Genomic DNA, 12,976 nt, shown 5'->3' with positions numbered 1-12,976 from the left:
GGATTTAGGAGTTTGGGCTCCAAATGTTCTATATTAGAACATCAGGCTTAAGACAGTAATCAGGGTTGGGGGTGGAGTGAGAGTTATCATCACTGCACCCTTACTACTGTAACTCTCCAGTAGTACACCCTCTGCCTTGCATACCAACTCTACACCCCCCTTTTATAGCATAGTGCTCCAAAGTCACTGCAATGTGGGCATCTGCCCCTGAGTTAATAGCAGCCAGCCCTCTCTTGTGTATTGCACTGCCCAGGTATCACTGCAAGCACAGTTGAAATAGTTTTTCTTGACCCTTTCTACTGCACCGCTACTCCAAGTATACAGTGGTTGTCCCATTTATCTCTCAGGGATTGTGATTTTTATGTGGTAGTTTGGTAGTGTGTGGAGGAGGATAGTCTGCATATCTACCTTCTATTTTGTTTGAAGTTTACCTCCTTTCTGGTGACAATAAACACAAAAGATGCAAACTTTTTGACCCTTTTGCAAATACTATTTTAGTAACTGCTTAATGAGCCCCAAACACACACATCTGTTTCCATCTTACTTTGTTTTATTTTTATTTTTTAGGTATTTTTTTAATTTACTTTTTTATATATGTATATTTTTATTTTTTACATCATTTTTCATTTTTAGACAATATTTGCTTCCCCCCACCCCTTCAGGTGTAGTCCCCATAAAGTTTCCTTCACCAATGCACCTGGGCACCATCACCTCAGTCCCCTCTGCTGCTCCCTTCCTCCCTCTGATCCCTCTCCCTCCTCGTCCCCTGCAGTATGTCTCTGATTTATACTTGTCCATTTTTGCTTTGTTGTGTTTTACACTGTTGTTATTTTTTTACACTGATGTCTTATTCGGTTCCCCTATATTCTTGCTATAAGTGAAACCATCCGGTATTTTTCTTTTTCCTTCTGACTTATTTCACTGAGCATAATTCCTTCTAGTTCCATCCACGTTGCTGCGAATGGCATGAGTTTATCTTTTTTGATGGCTGAATAATATTCCATTGTGTATATATATGCCACATCATCTTGATCCAGTCATCTATTTTTGGGCATTTGGATTGTTTCCAGGTTTTACCTATTGTAAATAGTGCTGCCATAAACATAAGTGAACAGGTGTTCTTTTGAATCACTGTTTTTGTGTCCTTTGGGTAAATCCCTAGTAGTGGAATTGCCAGGTCGTATGTAGCTCCATTTTTAGTAGACGGAAGAACCTCCACACAGTTTTCCATAGTGTTTGGACCAGTTTGCACTCCCACCAGCAATGTAGGCAAGTTCCTTTCCCACCACATTCTCGCCAACATTTGTCATTGCTTGTTTTTTTGATATGTGCCATTCTTACTAGTGTAAGGTGGTATCTCAATGTAGTTTTGATTTGCATTTCCCTGATTACAAGTGATGTTGAACATTTTTTCATATGCCTGTTGGCCATTTGCATTTCCTCTTTGGAGAAATGTCTTTTAAGTTCTTCTGCCCATTTCTTGACTGGATTGTTTATTTTGTTTTTGTTGAGTCCTGTGAGTTCTTTGCACATCTTTGTGATCAGTCCCTTATCATTTGACTGGAGTGCAAATATTTTTTCCCAATCCGTGGGGTGTCTCTCTGTTTTGGTTTGCTTTTCAGTTTGATGTAATCCCAGGTGTTTATCTTTTTTTTTTTTTTTTTTGTAAAATCAGCTCATTTATTTCATGCAAACAATCCCTTTGGCAACTGCAATTATTATTTTCTTTTTCATTTTATTGATTCTTTTTTTTAAATAATAAATTTTATTTTTATATTCCCCATACAATTGCAACCCCCCCATTCTGACCCCAATCCCTCCTCTCCCACCCCCCCCCTCAGGTGTTTATCTTTTCCTTGACTTTCTTTGCTTTGGTTGATGAATCTTTTAAAGATGTTATTGCAATGTATGTCTTGTAGTGTTTCACCTATATTTTCTTCTATATATTTCATGGTTTCAGGTTTTATGTCCAGTTCTTTTATCCATTTTGAGTTGATTTTTGTGCATGGTGAAAGGTAGTGGTCTAGTTTCTTTTCTTTTTTTTTTTTTTTTTTGCATGCGGTGGTCCAGTTTTCCTTTACTTTGTTTTATAGCTCCAATCACGGCCTCCCTGATGGCCTAGGGTTTAAGTCACAGTGCTATCACCTCTTTAGCCTGAGTGTGATTCCCAGCCAGGGAGGTAACCCACATGGCGCAGCAGACCTCTCCTGTCTCACCCACTGCTCCCCTCAGCAGTGTATTTCAGTAAATCCACCTGTTTTGCTCCCCACTCTCTGGTGAATCCTCTCACCCCCCCCACACACACCTCTGGCCTATACCCCAGTTCTGTGCAAAAAAAAAAAGAAAAAAGCAATAAATAAAAATTGATAATAGTGAGTATTTAAAAAAGAGGAAAAAAAGCTTCTACCTAAGGGCAGATAGTATTAGAAAGTTGTTTTTCTTCTTCATCACTCAAATACATACCTGACATTGTCTTTAAATTTTTATTTATGTGTGTTATAGGGTGAAATGATTAGAAAACAATTTTTGTGGATTTTGAGTTTAAGAATTTAGGAGGAAATGACCCCAATAGCTTCAAATTATGAAAATAATCATATTTTCTCTTTTAGATATTAAGCATCGCCGAATACCAATCTTATTCTTTGCAAACAAAATGGATCTTAGAGATGCAGTGACTTCTGTAAAAGTGTCTCAGTTGCTGTGTTTAGAGAACATCAAAGATAAACCATGGCATATCTGGTAAAGTTTTACATTTATTTTTTCTCATTCTGAAAAAATGTATCCAAACTTCATGGCTTTTCTTTTTTTTTAATGAGCTTAATTTATATGTGACCTAATATGGTAGGTTGTAAGCTAAGGATTTTATTTTATTAAACTGTGGCATTGCAGTAATTCATGAATATATAACTACTAAAATTTTATTGGAATTGTTTGGGAATAGGAAAATATAAGCAACTCTTTAAAAAGTAGCTTAAACAATTTGCTTATTCAGTTTCAACCACACCAGTTTCCTTTTGCACATTGAATCAGCAAACCACAATCCCATCCCAAGACATTTACAATTGTTATTCTCTTTGTCTAAACCATTCTCCAAAGTAATATTTCTGTTGCTGTTTCCCTTCCTTCAGAAGAGAGAGAATTTCCTCATAATTCTATAAAAATATGTCTTAACTGTCTCTTATTTTTTCTTTATTTTGCTTTATTTTTCTGTTAACCTGTAATGTCTTTTGTTCACTCTGTAAACCCTGGAATCATAATAAATACCTGATGTTTAATAGATGCATGAGAAATATTTGTTTAGAGGAAAATGGAAATACTGATATTGTTTGAACATACTAGTAAGTACGTGTCTTAAGTAGTGTCTGAAGTTTTTATATATTCTTTATTTGGAAAGCAATTTCTTACTAATATATTTAACTCCAAAGAAGTTAAAGAAGCAGCACAAGAATATGAAGCAAAAAGTAGAACTCAAAAAAGAACTTGAAGAGCTTTCCTTGGTGCTGAAAAAAATAGAATATAGTATGATGGAGGACTGTGGGTGCCTTGGTGGTGGATGTGAACATCTGAAAATGTGTGAACCTGTAACTATACCTCCAAAGTACAAATGGTGTTATATGCCAGCATTACCTCAATAAAAAACAGTAACTTTTTTTTTTTTTTTAAAGTAATAGTGTGGATAAGAGCTGGAGAAAGTCCTTGATACTTGTCAGTACACAGGACCTCTGGCATCTCTACCCAGGACTGAAACTCTGCCTACCTCAAGCACATCCCTCTTTCCTTGAGACATTTGGCAGTTATTAAGAAAGATGCAGGATTTCCAAAGGGGAAGGAGTTCTTCATTTGTATTACTTGTTTTTTACTATAAGTGTGTGGTAAAAATCTGTACATTGATCTTTCTTGATTTAAAGCATTGCAGTTACTGAATTTTGCACTTGATATGGATATTACATAATTTATTTTGAATAATTGTGCATCTCATACTGTTTGTTTCTGTCTTCCTTTTAAAAGAATTCTATGAGTCAAATTCTTACTCAGTACTCTAATTCCTTGGAAATAATTTCTCTTTTAATTAGAATCAAATTAACTCTTTTAGGTAATTTAGTATATTTTAAAATCATTTCTCAGTACACTGAAAGTTGCCCTAGTCCTTCAGAATCTTTATACCAATGGCTATTAAACAATTATCTTTTGAAAGGAAACAATTAGATCAGTAACATGAGGAATCCCATCAATCTGCATCTTTTAAAAAGATTAATACATAAAAATCCTCTATTTTATTATTTTAACTTAAAAACTTACTTCTGATTATTTAAAAAGTAGTATCTAAAAAAGTGTTTAAGTTACTTTCTTAAGAATAGAAGGACAGTGATAGGATCCTGTTTTATATATATTTACAAATCAGATACTTCATTCTCCCAATAACCATATCAGGCCAACAGTAATATTCTCCTGTTTTATATATGCTAAAACTGAAGACAATTATTAAATAACCTATCCATCTTCCTACAGCCAATAAAGATAAAACATTGATTGAAACCTACTGGGATTTTTTTATTTTACCAGTTTACCAAAGTTATAATTACAGACTTGTGCCACATAGATATCAAAACCCATTTCAAAATAAAGACATTGCATCCTATGGTTAAATTACAACCTAAGCCAAACAATTTTAGTAAATAAATGCTATTATGTGAGCCCCTTTAGGTCTGGGAAAAAATAGGACAGGCTCACTAGTTTCCTACCACTAGAAAAATAACGTATATATTTTCTTAATGTCATCCTGAATAATGTTCTTGATTAATAACATTTAGTTATACACTTTTCCAATGTCTGTTCAAATTATGAATCATTTTCTCATGTCTTGCTCCTGAGTGCTCAGATATTTCCTACTTATATTCAATTTCAGTGGTTAACCAGTTTTGCTCAGAAATGTATTATTACCAAAATATATTAAATTTCCATGTGACAAAATTTTCTTATAGTTCTGTAATGAAATGGATGTTTCTTTCAATTTTATTTCAGTGCTAGTGATGCTATAAAGGGAGAAGGATTGCAAGAAGGAGTAGACTGGCTTCAAGGTACATCACAAAATGCTATGCATCTTCAGCCTTTATTTCCTTTCCTTTCACATTTTTATTTTTCAATTTTTGTTACATCATTGCTTTTTTTCTTTTGTTTCCATTTATCTCTGCTGTCAGAAAAAACAATACAGTAAGTATCTAAGGCTCCATTTATTACTATTATATTTTTCTGAAAGATTTATTTAAATAAAGTGTTTTCATCTTTACAATCAATACACATATGCAACTCTTGAAAATATTTTAACTTATGTCAACAAATTTCTGTCACCTCTAGTAATAGAATCATATATGAAGTTTGGGGTCAATTTTAAGCCAACTTTCAATAACTAAAAATAAGTCTGAATAGTATATCTGTTAAAGATTCATGCTGTATGCCATTTATAGCTTCATTTATAAGTATTGTGTGATTATACAACTTTTAACACTCATTTTTAGTGTTATAAATACTGATATTCTGTTCATGTTTTATATATTTGCAATTCTATTTGTTATACATCAGAATAGCTATCATATGTCAGTACAGTCTATTAAATATAGTAAATTTAACTAAATTAAATATATCATTTTTCCTAATGTTACATTTTCTACTAAACCACAGGAATGACTTACAGCATAATGACCCACACAGAGCAATAGGTACGAATGAAACGAGGTCCTTCTTATTATAGGATCCTGAAGAGTTCAGGCAAAAAATTCCATATGTAAGCCAGACAGCTGGGAATTGTTCCTACTAGGAATCTCCCTGCCTTATAAAATAAATTCTAGTCATATCCTTGTGGCTATAAATTCTATTTTATTTTATTTCTTTTCATTTTATTTTATTTTATTTTATTTTGCTTAGAAGAACTAGGGTGTAGGCAGAGGTGCTGGGAGTGAAAGGATTCACCAGAGACAGTGGGGAGCAGAGCAGGTAGATTTACTGAAATACACTGATAAAGGGAACTGGGGGCTTGACAGGAGTGGTCTGCTGCACCATATGTGGGTCAGCTCCCTGGCCAGGGATGGAACTCAGGCCACTGAGACTTAACCCTGAGGCTACCACGGAGACTCTGTAAATTCTACTTTCTTCTACACTAACCTTTTAATGTCAAGTTTGTAGGTTTTCTTTTTTCTCTTCTGCATGTTGAAAACCACATAAGCAATAACGTCCATCATGCTGGATCTGAGAGTAGCCTACTTGCCCACACACAAGGAGGCTTAATATTTCCTTGGTTCAGAGAACTAAACTTGCATTTGATAGAGTGTTTCAGTTAACTGCAAGGACTATTGCATTTCTTTTGTAATTTTGTATTTATGTAATAGTAAATAGTTTACACTTGCTCCTGAGCAAGTGATGCCATTTACCATTAAACTGCAAAGAACATTCTAGTAATATTTTACAAGTTGAGATATTCTATTGAGAAATGGTAAGGACTAGTAAGATTTTTCTGTGAACCTGCCAATATTTTTCTGCAAATTTTTCAACTTTGAACTTAAAATGAAAGGTTAAATTAGCAGAAATTGAACTAGATACCTTTTTGTTCATCATGCTAGGATAAATTTCAGAGTTCTAGAAACAAAATGAAGAGGTATAAGTTCAGAACATCTTTTGCACTTAGATTTACCTATAAAAACCTTTGACTAATAAGTTAAGTCCAAGATAGAGCCTCATGTATTTACTATTAACTCTTTTGCAAAGTAAGCTTTGACCGTTTTTCAAATCCAAGAGATAGTTAAGATCATCAAAGTGTAAACTATTTACTATTACCCAGGAGATATGAACAAAGGTTTATTAGACTGCTAAAAAAATGGTCAAAGTTTCGGGACTGATTCCTTCTTAAAACAGATAGCTTCCAGAGGAATATTCCTGAGGAGATAACAGAATCATATTTTTAGCCCTGATTTCTCATTTTACAAGTGCTTACCATTGCTCACAGTGCAGATATAGTATGGATGAAAACTAGTAAAGCTTATGATAAAGTCATCTAAAATACATTACTTACTAAATATAGGTTGACAGTCATCTGGCTTTTCAGGTAACAACACTGTTGATTTACAACGCTTTATGATTTAAAGGTGTAGGATAATACCTTTCAGGTGTATGTTTACCATACCACAACCCTGTAATGGTTTTTGAATATTCTCTGGTTGTTTAGAAAATACTTCAGAGTCAACTTAGGGGTTCTTGTCTTTGGGCTGTTATGTATATATAGGTAGGTGGGTATCCACCAAGGCATCCATAGTCATTTGTGCCCCCTCCCCACTTTGTTTTCCTCTTTCCCCCTCCATTCTGGTAGACTCAGTTCTATAGTCATATTTCTAAGTTTTGTTATTGGTTTACTTTTATCTGACCCTGTGTTAAATGATACCAGCCAGTATTTATCCCTTTCCTCTGACTTATTTTGCTTGGCATAATCTCTTCTAGTTTCATCCATGTTGTTGCAAACATTAACCATTTACTTTTTTTATGGCAGTGTGTTATTCTATTGTGTACATATATCGCGTCTTCCTAATCCATTCATCTGTCTTTGGGCATTTAGTTGTTTCCTTAGGTTGGACACCATAGATAGCGCTGCAATGAATATAGGAGTGCATATATCCCTTCAAATTAGTGTTTTAGCATTCTTTGGGTGGATAGTAGGGTTATTGCTGGGTCATATGGATCAGTGTACATTCCCACCAATAGTGCTAAAGAGTCCCTTTTCTCCACATCCTCACCAACACTTGTGTTTCTGGTCTTTTTGATATGGGCCATTCTCATAGATGTGATATGGTACTCATAGTCCTTTTGATTTGCATTTCCCTGACAATTTCTTGTGATAGTTTCTTTCCCTGTGCAGAGCTTTTTGTGCAGAAGCTTTTTAGTTTGATATAGTTACAATCGTTTGTATTCTCTTTTGTTTCTCTTGCTGTTGGGAGATGAATCCACAAAGACATCACTAAATTCTATGTTGTGAAGTGTTCTACCTATGTTTTCTATGGTTTCTGGTCTTATATCAAAGTTTAAGCCACCTTGAATTAATTTTTGTATATGGTGTGAGAAAATGGTCTAGCTTCATTTTTCATGTGACTGGTTTTTCCAACACCATTTATTGAAGACTTTCCTTTCTCTAGTAAATGTATTCGTGATTCCTTTGTTGCATGTTAACCATCCAAGTAAGTGTGGGTTTATTTCTTGTCTCTCAGTTCTTCTCCATTGGTCTGTATGTCTGTTTTTTTCCTCATCTGGAATTTATGTTGTAGCTCCCTTTCCTTTTTTTGTTGGCTTTATTTTGCCTGTAAGAATGAGGCCACTAGGTGTCAGTAATGATCCAACATCAAAGTGCCACTTGCCAACTGTTCTTGCTACCTAATATTTGTCTTTTCTCCTCTTATCTCCCAATTTTTTTAAAGAGGAAAGGTTGGAAATATTTTTGCGAGTGTGTATTGCCATATTATCTTGTGTGACCTTTACAAAAATTTCTACAAATATGTAGTAATATCACCATTTTATGTGGACAGCATGGAATAGTAGTAAAAAACAGCTGAACTTTTAAGTCTAACATATTTATTCCACTAATTTATTATTAGCTGCAATCTCTTATCTTGTTAAGTCACTTTTAATATAATATTAAAATTTCCATAACTATTCAACTGTATATAGTAAATGTAATACTATATTATTAAAGTGTCTAGCATAAGAAAAAATTCAATACATGTTAAATTTACCCTTTTATCTAACTGTTCTATTTAATGGAGGAGTAAATTTAGTGCATCATTAAAACATGAACCTGTTTGCTTCTCAGTGAGGTCTTTTGTTTGTATTTCCCAGGTAATAATGAATAGTTTACAATTTGTTGATCCTGACTCTCCAGATTTCAAAAGCAGTCAGAATCTATTTTGCAAAATAAGTAACAGTTAATATAGGAGTCTAGTTTATACCTACTGTTAACTTTTACTAGCCAAAGCATTTTCCATAAATCTCTTCATTTTCCTTGTAGAATTCTTACATTACCTAGCATATTAAAAAAGAAGGCCTCTAGTTCATTTTAAATCAATTTACTCTTTATTTTAAAAGTTCAAGGTTGAACAATTGGGTACAAAAGATTAAATGATACATTTTGTGCCATCATTCCATTTACTTTTGTATTTTCCGTAACTACCTATCTATATAACAGCCCAAAGACAGGAACCCCTAAGTTGACTCTGAAGTATTTTTCAAACAACCAGAGAATATTCAAAAACCATTACAGAGGGGCCTCCCTGGTGACGCAGCGGGTTGAGCATAGCTCTGTGAAGCTGTCCGCAACCTCTGCAGCATGGATTCAATTCCTGGCTGGCCAGGGAGATTCCCACATGGTGTAGCAGACCTCTCCTGTCTCACCTGCTGCTCCCCTCAGCAGTGTCTTCGGTCCACCTGCCTGTTCTACTCTGTCTCTGGTGAATCCTCTCACCCTACTGTGCCTCTGACCTGTACCCCAGTTCTTGTATAAAAATAAATAAATCTTTTAAAAAAAAATTACAGAGGTATAAGTTTTTTTCTAACTCAGAAACTTTCAAATGAATTCTTACAAAAAGAAATTATCACACATGACTCATGTTTCATTTTATAACTTTATGCAGAAAAAGTAGATAATGCTTCCAGGTTTTAATAAACCTGGCATTTATAAACTGTGTGTATGTGGATTCCAGTGAAACACAGAGGGTTAAACATAGTTTCATTCCTCACATATCACTCACAGTAAAGAGACTTTTGTTTTAAGACATTAACCCAGAAGGGCAAAAAGAATAGGAGGGGCAAAAATGTCGACCAGATTTTAAAAAGATGGACATCTGATAAATGATGAATCACTTAATGGATCTGAGAAAGCTGAATCCTAACCCAGAACTGAGAAAAGCTGGAAAGCATGCTACTTTGCATGGCAGATCCTCAGAGGCTCAGCAATTGATTGGAAATAAGGATGAAGGTGGGTCTGAAAAGGGACAACAGAGTACAGCTGTCCCCCAAAAGGCAATTGCAGGTTCACTCTCCGCAGAGATTTGAACAAAGTATCTTTAGACTGGAGAGCAAAAGCAAGACAATATGTGATGCCACTGAACTGAAAATGAGGAATAGCTAAAAGCTTTTATTTATAATACGTTTCTGTCTGTCTTCCACTTATCCCAGAAAACAATGGCAGTACATAGGCAGGAGATGAGAACACTCATCTTTGAAGTATCAGACCAACCCAGTATTAATATTTGAGATTCCCAAGGAAATGACTTAGACAAATGTACTAGGGTGAAGATCGCATTTAACAAGCCTCATAAACATTTCCAAAGTCCAGTCAGCTTTATTGTTTTCCTTCTTGTATATGAGCAGATGTCAGGATCACCAGGCATTTGAGGACCAGGACATTATGAATTATGGAACATGAACAAACAAAAAAGGCAAGTTAGTGGAAATAGAATTTTTATGGAGAATATTTCAGAAAACTATTAAAGCATCTTCAAAGAGAAAAATTAAAAAAAGACATTCAGAAGCATGACTAAGATACTGCTTGAAAAGGAACAACAAACGCAAAGTTGTTGGGAAATTAAAATAGTAGAAGTGGGAAACTGAACTAAAAGAAAATAAACAGCCTCTCCAAAAAACGACGACTAATAAAAATTGTACAGAAAAGATAGAGTAAGTGTTCATGTTTAGGAGGCCTACTATCCTAATATTAGGAATTTCAGAAAGCGGTAACAGTGAAAATAGAAGGAAGTAAAACATTAAATAAATTATCAAACAGTATTTTTTAGAACTGAATGATGGGTTTTTAGTTGAAAGGCTTCTTGAGAGCCTAGTGTAGTAGGTGAAAATACTCCCACGCCGAGGCACATCATTAAAATTTAACCCTGAAAATGGAAGATTCTACAAGCTTCTTAAGAAGAAAAGAGGATTCATGTAAAGGATAAAGAAACAATAACATCACACTTCTTTTTTTTTTTTTTAATTTTTTTCCTTTCCTTTTTTTTAAAGATTTATTTATACAAGAACCGGGGTACAGGCCAGAGGTGAGAGGCCTCCCTGGTGAGAGGACTCACCAGAGACAGAGCAGGAAGCAGAACAGACTGACTGAAGTACACTGCTGAGGGGAGCAGTGGGTGAGACAGGAGAGGTCTGCTGCTCCATGTGGGTATCTCCGCAGCCAGCGGGGATAAAACTAGCACTGCAGAGGCTGCAGACAGCTTCACAGGAATGTCCTCAACATCACACTTCTTAACAGCAGCATTTGGAAGCTAAAAGATAATTAGGCAATGCCTGAGACAGTCTAAGAAGAAAAATAATGCAATCATTCTCAGTCAGTTATCCATGTTCTATCACCGTAGAAGCAAGCCATCTTTAGCCATGTAGTCTCAAGTATTTACTTTCTATACCTTTGACTGAGGTAGCTACTGAAAGGGTACTCCACAAAAACGAGATGAGGAAAATGAAGGATAATGAAACGGGAAAACCAACACAAGAAAGGGGAAGGAATCCCTAGGATGATAATGGAGATTCTGGAAAAATAATGAAAGCTCTCATAAGAAAATAGCTGCAGGCATAGAGAACAGGTTAGAGTTTTGGGAGACTAGGAGAAAATACTTTGAGAGGGTAAAATTGACAAACAGCATAATATACTTCAGAAAGGTTTGAACAGTGTGGAAGTAGTGGATTGGAAAAAAAAAAACTAAGCATACAGGTAGAGTTTAAGATAAAAATAATTATTGACTCCATGTGGGAAAAATATATATTAGAGGGAAAGAAAAGCAGTCAGGATTTATCAACTGTCTCAGTCGCAAATAGCACTTATATAATCATCATGTTGATAATTACTATATTAAGAGATTGGAAGTGTCCTATGCATTATGAAGGTTTCAGGGTAGCAGTGGAGGAGGGTGTGGGAGCTGAAACCTCTTGTTGCATTGAGGGAACTAATATTGCAAGAAGTAATAATAAAAGCATGTTCTTTTTTTATGAATTCCCTCTTAGGAATCCTTTTATATATATATATATATTTATTTATACAAGCACTGCGTACAGTCAGAAGCGCGGGAGGGTGAGAGAATTCACTAGAGCGGAGAGCAGAGCAGGCAGAAGGACTGAAGTACACTGCTGAGGGGAGCAGCGGGCGGCAGGAGAGGTCTGCGCGCCATGTGGGACCCTCACCCAGCGGCCGGGGATCAAACCGGCGTTGCAGAGGCTGCCTCGCAACCCAGCGCTCAACCGCTGCGCCACTGGGGAAGCCCAATAATAAAAGTATATTATTTAGATATAAGTGGCAATCACCTAAAAGGAAGTTGGATGCAGTTGCCTATGAAGAGAGAAAGAAGAGATGTCGCAAGAAAGAGACTACTTGTTTTCATACAGGCAACATAGATAGAAGTAGTTGTCTCTTAACTGTGCAGATACAGCTTCAACAAAAATAAAAACACTATAGAGTGAATTGTGCTTTAAAAAAAAAAAGGTGAATGCATAGATTTCAATCATATTCTCATAGACTTGTGTAGGATTGCTTTAGAAAATACCTTTTGCCTTGAAGAAACTGATAATTTTTGTTTGCTTTTTGTTATCAGATCAGATCCAGGCTGTGAAGACATGAAAAGATAATATTTGGAAACCTCATCAATTTTCAATTCAAAGGATATATTTAAGGCAAAATGAATATTTTATATTTTTTAAAAAATGTTTCTGCATCTCAGAGTACTTTATAATCTTCTGTTTGCATTTATGGTCTCTGAATGTGCTTTTTAAGAACATAGAACTTCAGGTATGCTAATCTGACCATTATATGAAAACTAAATTCTCAGAAGGGATCACCAAAATTATTAACTTGTTGGTACAAGTCTACACTTGATTGGAATTAAACATTTAGAAGTCCAAGTTGTAACCATCTCAATATCTTATCATGGTTTATGATACTTATGATATC

At 35.1% G+C, this 12,976-nt stretch overlaps 1 protein-coding gene across 2 annotated transcripts in view; it reads left to right on the top strand.

The window, feature by feature from the left end:
• ARL6 (ADP ribosylation factor like GTPase 6) overlaps positions 1-12,771 on the top strand; it is a 29,864-nt gene extending 17,093 nt beyond the window's left edge. For both annotated transcript variants that reach the window (XM_037525675.2, XM_037525676.2), the window contains exons 6-8: positions 2,610-2,739; positions 5,023-5,078; positions 12,621-12,771. In XM_037525675.2, the coding sequence (XP_037381572.1) occupies positions 2,610-2,739; positions 5,023-5,078; positions 12,621-12,646 (212 nt within the window). In that variant the 3' untranslated portion in view covers positions 12,647-12,771. The remainder of the gene's footprint in view (positions 1-2,609; positions 2,740-5,022; positions 5,079-12,620) is intronic.
• The last annotated feature ends 205 nt before the right edge of the window (positions 12,772-12,976 follow it).

The sequence above is a fragment of the Talpa occidentalis genome, unplaced genomic scaffold, assembly GCF_014898055.3.
Source record: "Talpa occidentalis isolate TD23 unplaced genomic scaffold, MPIMG_talOcc4v2.1 talOcc4.4, whole genome shotgun sequence".
NCBI classification, from domain to species: domain Eukaryota; kingdom Metazoa; phylum Chordata; class Mammalia; order Eulipotyphla; family Talpidae; genus Talpa; species Talpa occidentalis.
Note: the sequence above shows the minus strand (reverse complement) of the source record. Positions and strands in the feature narration are given on the sequence as shown.